This window comes from Taudactylus pleione, unplaced genomic scaffold (assembly GCF_031769625.1).
Source record: "Taudactylus pleione unplaced genomic scaffold, aTauple2 ptg000711l, whole genome shotgun sequence".
Classification (NCBI taxonomy): Eukaryota; Metazoa; Chordata; class Amphibia; order Anura; family Myobatrachidae; genus Taudactylus; species Taudactylus pleione.
The window spans coordinates 387,817-401,512 of NW_028285113.1; the positions used below are offsets into that span (position 1 = coordinate 387,817).

A 13,696-nucleotide genomic window follows, 5' to 3' on the forward strand; every position below is an offset into this window, starting at 1 on the left:
GACGCGTCCCCTTTTCGTCACTCTTGGGGGCGTGCCCGGCACTTACGGACACGCCGGGCAGCCCCCAAGCCCTGCAGACAGGGAGAATAGATGCCGGGCGCATGCGCACGGCGTCTATTCTCCGGCGGTGACCGGGTCACCGCATGTTTCTCCACCCGCGGGACACTGCGTCTCGCGGGTGAGAACGACTCCCGCAGGCTGTGAGGGCAGGGCGCTTTTTGCCCTCCTCCTGGAGGGCAGGGTGCTTTTTGCCCTCCAGAAGGAGGGCAGGGCGCCGCGCCCCGCTAAAACAGCCTAGCGGGAACGCTATAATTTATGCAGACTGTGCACCAGCTAGGCGATCATGCTTAATGATGGGCCTATTTTTAGGTGAAGGCCTGGAGCGGTAGTCCTGACCGCCCCATTGTTAATCTAGCCCTGGTGTGAATTCAGTAATATTAATGGGTGCAATTAGAAGGGAAAAAAAAAAAAAAAAAGAAGATTGGAGCGGAGGTAAGGTTTTTTTTCTTCTTCTAATTACTGGGTTTTAAAAGCAAAAAGTGACACATTACAATACTCTCACATATTATGGAAGTAAAAAATAAAAATTAAAAAATTAACATTGCAGAGATAAACATCACTACTAGTTTGCTGTATAAGAGATTGCTTTTAAAAATGTTAAGATCAGACATATTAAAACATATCTGATCATTTGAACAAGACTATGGGGTTTATTTAGATGTTAATTATCGGACCCTGATGGCGAATGCTCCCGCACTCAAGGTCTGAAAATATTGTATTTTCGGAGCTTGATGAATTCTGTCCCCATACTAGTGTATCGGGACAGCGGGTCATTCCGAAAGAGGAAGGCAAGCAGGAGATATCTGTGATAGAGAAATAAACAGACAGGCAGCGCTAGCATAAGTCACATACAGTGCACCCGGAAAGTATTCACAACGCTTCACTTTTTCCACATTGTTATGTTACAGCTTTGTTCCAAAACGGAATAAATTCATTTTTGTCATCAAAATTCTACACACAATACCCCATAATGACAACGTGTAAAGTTTTACGATTTTTGCAAATTTAATTAAAAAAAAAAAATAAGAAAATCACATGTACACAAGTATTCACAACCTTTGCTCAATACTTTGTTGATGCACCTTTGGAAGCAATTATAGCCTCCAGTCTTTTTGAATATGATGCCACAAGCTTGGCACACCTATCTTTGGGCAGTTTCGCCCATTCCTCTTTGCAGCACCTCTCAAGCTCCATCATGTTGGAGGTGAAGCGTCGGTGCACAGCAATTTTCAGATCTCCCCAGAGATGTTCAATCGGATTCAAGTCTGGGCTCTGGCTGGGCCACTCAAGGACATTCACAGAGTTGTCCTGAAGCCACTCCTTTGATATCTTGGCTGTGTGTTTAAAGTAGTTGTCCTGCAGAAAGATGAACAGTCACCCCAGTCTGAGGTCAATAGCGCTCTGGAGCAGGTTTTCACCCAGGATGTCTCTCTGTACATTGCTGCATTCATCTTTCCCTCTAGCCTGACTAGTCTCCCAGTTCCTGCCGCTGAAAAACATTCCTACAGCATGATGCTGCCACCACCATGCTTCACTGTAGGGATGGTATTGGCCTGGTGATGAGAGGTGCCTGGTTTCCTCCAAACATAACACCTGGCATTCACACCAGAGTGTACAATCTTTGTCTCTCATGGTCTGAAAGTCCTTCAGGTGCATTTTGGCAAACTCCAGGCGGGCTGCCATGTGCTTTTTACTAAGGAGTGGCTTCCGTCTGGCAACTCTACCATACAGGCCTGATTGGTGGATTGCTGCAGAGATGGTTGTCCTTCTGGAAGGTTCTCCTCTCTCCACAGAGAAATGTTGTAGCTCTGACAGAGTGACCATCATGTTCTTGGTCACCTCCCTGACTAGGGCCCTTCTTCCCCAATCGCTCAGTTTAGACGACCTGCCAATCTAGGAAGAGCCCTAGTGGTTCCGAACTTCTTCCATTTACAGATGATGGAGGCCACTGTGCTCATTGGGACCTTCAAAGCATCAGATCAGATCTGTAGCTTGAAGTATAAAGAAGTTCTGGAAACACCAAGGCGTAGTTTTACTGAAGTGAGGACTTTAGAAGTAGAGATGTTGCCCATAGCAACCAGACTCTAGGGGGTAAATTTACTTAAGTGAGAGTTTTTAGAAGTGAGTTTTTAAAGTGATGTTGCCCATAGCAACCAATCAGATTCTAGCTATTATATTCGAGAAGGTGCTAGTTAAATGTTAAGTAGAATCTGATTGGATGCTATGGGTAACATCTCCATTTCTGAAAACACGCACTTTAGCAAATATACCACCAATAGTTTGTGACAATTTAGGTAAAATCATTAGTGCGTCACTTGGTTGGCATCTAGGGGGGTCATACCTTTGCTGAGTGGTGTGGGCTGATGAATGAAGTTGTGGGGTATGAACGATTTTTATATACTAAGCGAAATTGTATTTGCAAATATGATCGTATTTAGGGCCCATGGATTGCTTCTTCCCATTATGTTGCTGGAGGGAGTGGGATTTCAGACGTTGATGGGTTGGCACAATAATGTTTTGGTATTCTAAATCTTTACTTGTAATATTTCTGCTGTATTTGATGGTTGAGAATTATTGCGCAGATATTTTAAAATGATTCTATTTTTATGGGTATATATGATAATGGCTGTATACTACAATTTTTTTATTATTTTTTTTTTTAGGTGTATTGGGGTGGGGGATTTTGTTTCTTGTATTGGTTTTTTGTTATGGAATTATTTTTTTTCATATATAAACTCAATTTAGAAAAAACAAACAAAAAAAGTAAAACAATCAGTGCATGAAATACAGAAAACATATGAGTTGCCCATATGCAGATAACAATACGTGGGTTCGCCAATCATCATACCTTTCGCCTTCCTTCCTCTTTCCGATCAAAAGCACATTGCTGCTTGCACTGCTCACAGGTTTGGGGAGGGCCATATTTTTTCTCCGAGTTTGTACAACGCTGGCACTTTGTGCCAATGAACGCGGCTATGATGTTACAGTACTGACAGGGCTTGGGCTGTAAAGAAACAGTAAAGAAATAAAATACAGTTAGAGTTAGAACTACATTTAATCATAAATGTAGATGAAATAAAACCCTAACCCAGGCAGACTGCAGAGTATATTATAGTATTGGGAAATGGGTGTCTTATAGTGCTTCCTTCAGTATGCCCTTGTTGTCCCAGCTCTTATTCTCTTCTTGACGACCCACACAACTTCACCCACATTCACAGCTCTTATTTAAGTGGGAGCACGGGTGAAGCTTGGTGGGTTATGAAACAGACAGCAAGACCTAACTTGATCTAATTCGGTGTTTAGAGTAGGTGACTTGCACACACCACCTGTGCTCCAAACACAGGGAGCTAATGCAGCGTCAGGAGCAAATCCAACATCGGAGTAGGAGGGACGTGCAGGCAGCATCACATGCTCTCCCTCCATCGAAAAGAGCTGAATGAGTCCTGCTTACTTTATTAGAGCAAGGTGTGGAATGTTTAGGCATGGTAATTAGGGCGTGCTATCAGAGGGAAGTGGGTGGAAAGTTTGAGGAGTGATTGCAGGTCTCTCTTGTATCTGAGATTATAGCTGCACTACTATCTAAGCTTCAATACTTTGAAATGGCTGGAAAGGAATGCCGTCAAGAGGTCATCACTCACTATGTCCACAGCGAGTATGCTGACATGACAATGTTGGTGCCAGGACCAGGACACAGGTGTAATGCTACTTCCACCATTTAATTGGGCAGGTGTTATAGCTTTATACATGCCGATTATTGGCAAGTATAAATAATAAGTTAAACAATAAAGACCATCAGTATATTTACAACTCTCTTGGTAGAACATACATTTTAGATAAACTAATTAATCTACCCCCTAAGGGACGAATTAGGCCACAAGCAGTGCCCTGGGCTATTTAATGGCAGCCTGTACTTAACGCGATTCATGCCTCAGGAGGTGGTGAACAAAAATCTGCATTAACTGGGCTTTCTGCCCTTATCGCAGCCACTGCGAATGCATTAACCCATAGTTCCTGGTACGAATCCTGGAATCTACAAGTTAACAAGCGTGAGTGAGGTAAGAGCTTGTCCGTAAGTGCTGGACACGCCCCCAAGAGTGATGAAAAGGGGGAGTGCCTTAAAGACGCCCTCTTGTCTTGTGGTCACACCCCTTGTGCGAGTATCCTTTCTATGGTCCGGGGCCCTGCCCTACGCCAGACCTAGAATGAACATTACATACTGGCATTAATCAGGGTTCTGGGTTATGAACAGTTTATACGCCAGTAATCACGGTGCAAACTAATAGTAGAAGAAGATGTGGCTCATTTAATGAAGCTGTATAATTCAATGTTGAGTACAGCGAGCATTCAAATGGGGAACACAATCTTCTGGACAAAGCAGGCTACACATGCCCACGGTTACATGTAACAAAGGATAGGTTTACTTACTGTTCCAAACTGCTTAACATTTTGGGCACATTTCTTGCATATTGTGTTCGTTTTACTAGAGAAAATAAAAATGAAGAACAAATCAATGTAAGCATGTATAAGATGAATAAACTACTTCTTGTGGTCTGTACATTGAAGCCATGGTAGAATTTAGGGGGTGATCTAATTCTGAGCAATGTTATGTTGTGATGTGCAGATGAACACATTGCGGTAGCCGAATGATTTTCCTGCACGCAGATATCGTATATGCTGTAAAATGTGCTTAAACTTTGGTAGGTGGCTAGGTTTGCTAATCAAACAGAACAGAATGCTGTCAATGAAAGGCTCGAAAACAATCATCCTGATCTCATTACTAAGGACAAGTGGCAAGGCTACTCCATGTGTGGCCGGCTTCTAATAAAATGTGAATAAATGAACTATGAAAGTGGTGGACAATGCAAAAGGTTTAGAGAAATTCTGTAGTTCATACATGTAGTTGGATATCATATGTTTATAGTATTTACAGAGTAGCTCCAAACTTTGTATATGTGATGTTGGACAACACATAGATATTGTGTTGGTAACAAATTGATTTTAAAAACTTAGTTTGCACAAAAAACAAGAGATATGGTAAGAACTTACCTTTGTTATCTCTGTTTCTACGAAGTCCATAGGGTCCACAGGGTTGACCTTGGGGTATAGGTTGGGAACCAAATCCGGGCACCACGCAGTTAAAGCTTTTAGCTCCCAGGATGCACTTGGGTCCACTCTCCCTATAACCCCGGCCCCCAGCCAGAGGCACCTCAGATTGTAAGTAGCCAAAGGCCGGAGGAGGAGAGAAAAAAAGAGAGAAAACTGGAACACTCTAGAACCATACTCACAGAAAAGGAGACGGGAAGCCGGTGACCAGTAACACAGCCCATATGAAGCCAGGTGCGTCAGGGCGGGCGCCCTGTGGACCCTATGGACTTCGTAGAAACAGAGATAACAAAGGTAAGTTCTTACCATATCTCTTGTTTTCTACTTCAGGGTCCATAGGGGGTCCACAGGGTTGACCTTGGGGATGTCCCAAAGCAGTTCAACCAAGGGTGGGGACGCTCCTGTGCTGAGAGGAGAATCCGTCGCCAAAAAGGAAGCATCCTGAGAGGCAAAGGAAACCAATGCCTAGAACCTTAAAAAGGTATGGACAGAAGACCACGTGGACACCTAGTAAGGCAAAACAGCCGAGGCGCCACGACGAGCCGCCCACGAGGGTTACACGGCCCGAGAAAAAAACAAGCCTCAACGACAGAAATGCCCACCCATGGGTAGGCCCCTGAGGAAGACATACGAGGCCATCCAGTCAACATTTCATTATAGGCCGGCCATCGTTTCCTGTTAAAACCAGAAACCGCAGACCACCAATAAGGAGTCCGCTTACCATAAGGAACTTGAACGGATCACATAAAGCCAAAGAGGCCGGACCACAGTCCATGAGGCCACAACAGCCGAGAGGACTGGGAACTGAATGGCCATACCATAAGTTCCAGAATAATATGGAACCTAAAAACCACTTTAAGAAGAAACACAGGGCGAGAGCAACTCACACCCTGACATGATGCCCTCCAGAAGAGGGAGCCACATGAGAACGCTCCCCATTCAGACACTCTCCTGGTTGATTTAAACACCCTGAGAGAGAGAGAGAGAGAGAGCTTAAACAATAGACCATGTAATGGCTATCACAACCAGCGGTTCCATTGACTGTCCCCGGAGGGAACAAAGAACCACTACTAACTCCCCAGGAGTCCCTAGGGAGGACAAGTGGAGACATAATCCAGAAAACACTCCAAAGGATGAACTGGATATCAGAGCGGAGCAATTCCATATCTTAACCATACCGACAGTGTAGAAATCCGCACTGTCAGGAAGGCCAGGCCAAGGGTGAAACCCAAGCCAGCTGGAAGGAATGCCAGAATATCTGGAAATCCTGGACACCGGAGGATCGTATCGACAGGTACGATACCATAAGAATTATGTATGCCACAGTCCGTGGCAGATCCCAGCAAAGTCTGGCCTATCTGCTCTAAACATCTCAATGAAGACAGAGCCAGGGAAGCCCGAGGACCACAGTAGGGGCGCAGTTAAAGACAAGCGATCCAGATCCAGGGAAAAACAAGGACCCTGAGACAACAGGTCCAGATAGTGAAGCAGTAGGAACGGAGCATCGAGGAGGAGACTCCGAAAATCTTAGTACCAGTGATGTCTGGGACGACCTGGAGCCCCCAGAAGGAAAGCCCCTCCGTCTCGAATTAAACTTCCGAAGACCTCGAGGAAGAAGGGAGACCGGAGGACACAGGTACACAAAGTGGAAGGACCACTTCACTGACAAAGAGTCACTGAAGGTAGCTTCAGTACTCCTAGAGCTGGACTGTAACACCGGTAATGTGTGATCGAGTCAGAAGGCCATCAATCCCCTCAGGGAGGCCCCCTCTGCTCACCAGGAGTTGAAACCTCTCTTGGAGAAGAGACTAGTCCCCGGGATGCACGCCGTGACGGCTGAGGAAGCCCGCTTCCCAATGGAGAGCTCCGGGAATAAACACCGCAGAGTTGGCCAGGAGAAGACCCTTGGACTATGTCAGAATGGGTGACATTCCTAACATTGCCACCCAACTACCAGTGTTGCCTAGATGGAAGCCACTGTTGTGACACTGTCGGACTGAACCTATTCAGGTTAACCGTGACAAATGGGTTAGGCCAGAGTGAAAGTCCAAGACAGCTTAAAGTATCAACAAGTTAAGTGGCAGGGCAGAAGCGACAGACGTCCAACTGCCCCGAAATGAATGCGGACCAGACACTGTCTTTAGCAAAGAACACCCTGGACGAGATGGCCATAGCCACCCGGACAGAGACCAACTCGCCTCCGTAGGAAGTATCATGGTTCGAACAGCGATCCGATGGAAAAAACTCGATCCATCTGGAGGGGAGTCAATTATGGCAAGGCCTGGAATGGAACTGAGCACATTCCACCCTACCAAAAGGTAGACACTCTGGTAGACCGCGCATCACAAAGAGTAATGACATATGTCGACTGCGTAGATATCCGCACACTCGAAGTTGAAGAGTGGAGATCTTGTCTTACGCCAGAAAAATTCTCAGATTCTGAGAATCCAGCAGTGCTCCCAGATGAAGAAAACCCTGTGAGGGATGCAGGGAGGACTTTTCTGTGACGAGAAGAAGCCCCGGTTATCCTGACCTGGCGGTAAAGTACCTTGGTGATCCTGCTAAAAGTAGGAGACCGTCCAGAGAAAGGAGCATTCGGATACACTGAACAGGTGAACTGTCAGAAAATCCATAAAGCTGGTAAACCCCGGTGGAGTTGAGGACAGCCCCAAAAGGCAGAGCCCGAAACTAACAAGTGTTGCTGTGGCACAGCAAACCTGAACCCATGCTGATGAGAGGGCTCTGTATGTACCCGTAGGTACGTATCCTGAATACTCGGATATACCATAAAATCCCCAGGTTCCAAACATCGGATGATGGAGCATGGACGATTCCACCTGAGTCAAGGCACCGTTGGAATCTGATTCAGGGATTTGAGACAGAGTATAGGCAAAGGAGGACCAGTCGGTCACCGCCCCAAAAAGAAAGTAGAACAACCAGTCCCTCACTGAGATAGTGAGGTTGGCCGAAATAGCTCTGCTTACCACAAAGACTGTATAGCTTTCTGGGATTGTAAGGCCCTGATCAGTTCTGAAGAAGGGCCCGTGTAACAATGCCTGTGAGGAGGCTGCATGAGCAATGAGAGGCCGTTGAGAATCAGTACCTCACTCTGGAAATTCCCCAGATGTAGACCTGTCCCGTCAGGCTGAGGGTATATCCTCAGGTGTAGAAACAGGGTCGTCCGGAAGTCCAGGACTGCTCGGTACTGGATACGGTGGCCCCCGTGGAGGCCGACAGCCTAGGAAAAAACAGGCCTTTAGGCTGACCCTGAGGACAAAAAGACTTAACAGAGTTAGTCCGAATGTAGTGGGAGTAGCTAAAGACGGTATCTCCCCATTAGTGATACTGCCAATGATGCAACGATCTTGTCAAGGTCAGGACCAAACAAGAACTTCCCCCTGGAAGGAGTGTGCACCTCTGCTTTCCCATAACGCAGCCATAGGGTACTGCGGCGGATACAGACGCCGCCGAAACCCTGAAAGTTAGAAGACCGGCATCCCATGAGGTAATCCCACATATGACCACTGCATATTTTGTGAGCGGCAAAAAGATATTTGAACCTCAGACGTGTTGGAGGGGAAAAACGTCACAAAAGCATCACCATGCGATGGCCATGGTAGGACGGGCAACAGGCCCTGAAAACTTGAGTACATTGATTTCAGGCAAAGTTACCACCTACGGATCCGTAAAATTCGTCCAGGTCGGGATGGGAGGCGTATTAATGCCTGTAACCCGATGATTAACATACAAATCCATCCCAGAAGGGGATTTCCATTACTTGTGAGGACCCTCAGGGAATGGGAAACAGGAGGCCTTTGTGACTCCTCGTATCTGGGGACAGCCAGACTCCCGCTATGAGATCCACCCGCTGGGCAGAAAACGGGAGATGTATGATACTGGTGCAGGATCGACATTCTCTATATCCAGAATGAGCCTGGCTACCAGCCCCAAAGCAGGGATAATAATACTTGAGATCGGCTCCCCCCCATGTGAGAGGGAAAGAGCCGAATATACCATCCAGTTCACGGCAGAGCCACTGGTCAGTAACCACAGGGCGTATATCACGCCAATTAGTATTTCGTATAAAACGACATCCACCAGGGTGGCCGTTGTGGTAATCCCTGCAAGGGGAATGACAGACCGATGTGGTATCGGAGGTAATTCATGTACTGTGAAAAACCCCGGCAGGGAGCGATAGTCTGTGACACAGGGGTAAATTGCAAGAAATTGCGAGATACCCCGAGTTCAAAAGGGCAGTATGGTGAAGTAACTCCCAGCGAGTGACGACAATGGGGCCCGCCCGGCGATCCTCAAAGGAGAGGATCCTGAGAAACAACGCCCTTTAAGGGGGTCGTGCAAGGGGCCCGGCACCAGATGGTGCCGCATACGTAAACCTTTCTGAGTTAAAATCCTCCGCACTAATTCCTGCAGGCTATGACTTGCAGGATAGCAATAATGGGTGCAGTATCGTGTGCAATCTCCTGGTCAGATATATCTGACTATCTTGACGGAAATATTAAGCAGCGCCATACCGGTCCTGACTGACGCTAAGATTAGCTGCAGGAACCCATTATCAGCGTACGCAACTCACAGTTCCATCTAAAATATGGCAACGTGCAGCACGCAACAGTATGTGACAAACCTCACAGATATTAACAAATATATATATGTGAGGTCTCAGAACCACCCCAGGTACACCTGTATTAGGGCAGATAAAGAAAAGGGATAGATATACACTGACAGGTGAGAGAAAAAGCAGACAGTCAGCACTAGCATAAGTCACATACAATGCAGAAAAATATATATACATACATAAGCATGACATATAATATACTGCACAATGTCGCTACATTCAACTGCCCAGATTCAGTGTCTGGGAAGGCTATAGCGCTGTGTACACTCACCCAAAATGGCCAGGTACGCAGGGGGACTGGGCTCACTGACATCCTAAGAGTTCTGCAGCACCACAGAGAGAAAATGGCCACTGGAGACCTCAGAAGAAGCGTGGCCCGCGGAGGAAGCAGCTCAGCGACGCCAGACTGTATTATTGAAAGGCGCGCTGAGCTGAGGGGAGGAGCCGCTAGACAGGGAAGGCTTCCTCCCCTGGCTAGCAATTAACCCCCCGGGATGCCAGCTCCCGCTGCCGCTATAATCCCTGGTGGGCTGTGGACACGCGGGGTATGCCTCCATGGAGGGGGAGCCCGCCGCCACCGCTAGCGCCTCCGGTCTGTCCCCAGAGACCGGAGGCATAAGGCTGCATGTACACGCGGGTCACCGCAAGCGGTGACCACGCGACTTACCTGTCCCCGTCGATCCGGCAGCAGCCCAGGGATTCCTCCAGAGCCCGGCTAGTACAGACTCTGGGGTCCCGCTGCGATCCCCAGATCTGTACTGGCGTCGCAGCGCCGGCGGGGTGTAGGAGCGGCAGCTCAGACGTCCATTGGACAGTCTGATGCTGCCGCTCTGAAGAGTAGTAAAAAAATAATAAAATAAAACTCTTTTAAGCTTAGGGGCTGCTAAGCAGCCCCCCTGCAGTAACGGTGACCCGACTCCGGCCGGGCACCAACTTAAACTGAGGTGCCTCTGGCTGGGGGGCGGGGTTATAGGGAGAGTGGACCCAAGTGCATCCTGGGAGCTAAAAGCTTTAACTGCGTGGTGCCCGGATTTGGTTCCCAACCTATACCCCAAGGTCAACCCTGTGGACCCCCTATGGACCCTGAAGTAGAAATTACCTTAAAAAAATTCACAAAAGTTACTTTTAAAACCTGAGTGTATAATCAAGGTACCTTGACGCATGTCACCTTAATGCCTTACCTCTCTTGCTGAAACTCTGATCTGCAATATGTACACTTTACAATAGGATGAGCAATTCGACATTCCTTTAAAAGAAAAAAAAAAAAAAAGGGGTCATCATCACACCAAACTTTTCTTCTTTACATCACTATTACATTTATAACCTAAGGACCTTTCATCTTTAGTCATTGGCATAACACAGATCAGCCTTAGAAAGAAATATGTAGAATATTGCTGGGCAGCACAAATGTAATAGCAAAATAGTGAAGTCTTTAAAGTGTATAGTATACTGGTGTTTTTCTAGGTACCAGCTGTTCTGCTATATAAATGCAATACAAGGAATAATTCAATTAGCTAAAAGGCTCATGCGCTAAGTTTCTGTGCCAAAACTAGTCATTTATAATACAGAAACCTGAGCAACGATCACTGTGAAAACCCAACACTCGGCTAATTGATGGGTACACACTATACAAATATATCTGCAGATCGAGTGATCTGCAGATGATGGTCATTCATGCACACTGAATGGCCATCATCTGTGCCTTGCCGCGGTTTCCGGTGGCGTCCCGCCCCCCTCTCTGCGGCTGCCCCTGTGTGTGAACGGGCGGTCTGCAGACTGCCCATACACACTTGCCGATGGACAGATATCTGCAGATGATGGTCGTTCATGCACACTGAATGGCCATCATCTGTGCCTGGCAGTGGTTTCCGGTGGAGTGTCCCGCCCCCCTCTCTGCAGCTGCCCCTGTGTGTGAACGGGCGGTCTGCAGACTGCCCATACACACTTGCCGATGGACAGATATCTGTAGACATATCTGTCCATCAGCTGGGCAGCACAGCCTATGCGATGTGTCTGAACAACGACGTTCACAGACATATCGGGGGTACACACTGGCCAATGGACAGCAGATATATTGGCCGATCAATTGATCGGCCAATATATCGTGTCAGTGTGTACCCACACGGGTGACTGTTGCGCGCTGACAATTTCAATTCTGGATTTATCCTTAACCTGCACAGCGTAGTTGGTACCCGAACAAAAAATATACAAGGGAAAACGAGTGTTGACTTCTTTTATTTAATAAGATGTCTAGCCAGACTATAAATGGAAATGTGGGTGTGCTTTTATTGAACCCCCACCGGCAAATAAAAAAAACTATTTGCACTATATTTTGGTCTAGCTAGCAGTGCAGCGAGCATATACGATTATAACCGATGTGTAGATGCAATCATAGGTAAGGAAGACCCTTGTTGTGGGGTTAGGAGCTTAAAGAGGCCTTAAAATAAGTTACCAAGGTGCACCCGTTCCCTTAGCAGGAGGCTACTCTGTTCTTACAGCCCCAGCCAAAGGTCAGTGGAAGATATGGGGGCGGGTAGGGGTACTGGTTCCACTGCTTAAACATCCTCACTCCATGTAACTTATAGAAGACATGAGTGCACTAGGAAATACAGTTATCTGGATGGTAGTGCCAGCTTTACATGGTGTACTGCTGTAATAGTGACAAATGCATCGGGCTCAGGGGCCACTGCACTAGGTAATATAATGTACTGCAGTGATAACGACTACTACAAAAGACAAAGGGGGATACAATAGGGGCTCAGAGCCATTTATACCTAGTAATATATGGTATTGCAATGATAGCGACTACTACACCGGGAACATTATACCAGGTAATATAGGGTTATATGGTGTTAGTGACTACTGCACTAAGCACAGGGGATATAATGGGGGCTCAGGGCACAATATACAGGATAATATGCTGTACTGCAGTGATAGTGACTACACTGGGCACAGGGGCTATAATGGGGGCTCAGGGCACAATATACAGGATAATATGCTGTACTGCAGTGATAGTGACTAGGGCACGGGGCACAGGGGATATAACGGGGTCACATTCTGCCCATGACCACCAGCTACGGTCCCCAGCACCCGGTCCCTGCGGCGCTGTAGGTAGGAGCCTTGGATGCAGGGCCGCCTGTGACCTCCAGGGGGGTGGGAGGCCCGAGGCGGAGAAGGACGGGGTTAGGCCGCCGGGGACACTAGGCCTCACGGGCACACGGACCTTGCACAACTGCTGGCCCTGGGAGAGCTCCTCGAACGGGTACCGCTGGTGACACTTGGTGCAGGCGTACAGAGCCGAGGCCATCCTCCTCCGACGGTCAGTCAGTCAGTGAGCCGGGGATGGTGACAGGGAATCCGGGTCACACAGTCACCGAGGGCGCGCTGCGGGCTTCTCGCTGCCTCAGATCTCTCTCAAGTGTCCGGCGCCCGGCCGCAGCCTTATTATCTCCCGCACGTTACACAGACGACCCCGCAAGTGCCCTGGAGCACGGGTAGAGGGGGAGACTGGAGCTTGGGGCACCGGCCTGTCCGTGGCTTTCCTCCTCAGTGCAGTCCTGTCCCCCGTTGCTGGCTCGGGATCCCGCGGCGTCACACTGCTGCCCGCCCGCCCAGCTTCACTACAGAAAACAAATATTAGAAAAGAGAGGAAGAAAAAAAAACCCGACACAACTGCTGTAACCGGATCCTGCCGAATCTGCGTCATGACAAAGGACGGGCCGAGCCGGCCAATCAGCGTTTGCCGACCAGGAGCGGGAACACCCGTTTAAATTCACCTGGCCAATGGTGAAGGAGGACGAATCCTTCTGGCCAATCAGCGATCTCAAGGAAGGCGCACCTTGGACTATCATAGGCCGGCTGGGCTGACCAGTAAGAACAGTGAGGGGCGTGGCCAGAAGG

The 13,696-nt window shown here is 47.9% G+C and overlaps 1 protein-coding gene across 2 annotated transcripts in view; it reads right to left on the minus strand.

Moving 5' to 3' along the window:
• Positions 1 to 13,497, minus strand: part of FAM76B (family with sequence similarity 76 member B) — a 29,586-nt gene extending 16,089 nt beyond the window's left edge. Inside the window, exons 1-4 of one of the 2 annotated variants that reach the window (XM_088456751.1) lie at positions 13,020 to 13,497; positions 10,978 to 11,042; positions 4,486 to 4,540; positions 2,909 to 3,064 (exon numbers count right to left, since the gene is read on the minus strand). In XM_088456751.1, the coding sequence (XP_088312877.1) occupies positions 2,909 to 3,064; positions 4,486 to 4,540; positions 10,978 to 11,042; positions 13,020 to 13,103 (360 nt within the window). In that variant the 5' untranslated portion in view covers positions 13,104 to 13,497. The remainder of the gene's footprint in view (positions 1 to 2,908; positions 3,065 to 4,485; positions 4,541 to 10,977; positions 11,043 to 13,019) is intronic. The other variant, XM_088456752.1, reaches the window with a different exon arrangement.
• Between the last annotated feature and the right edge of the window lie 199 nt (positions 13,498 to 13,696).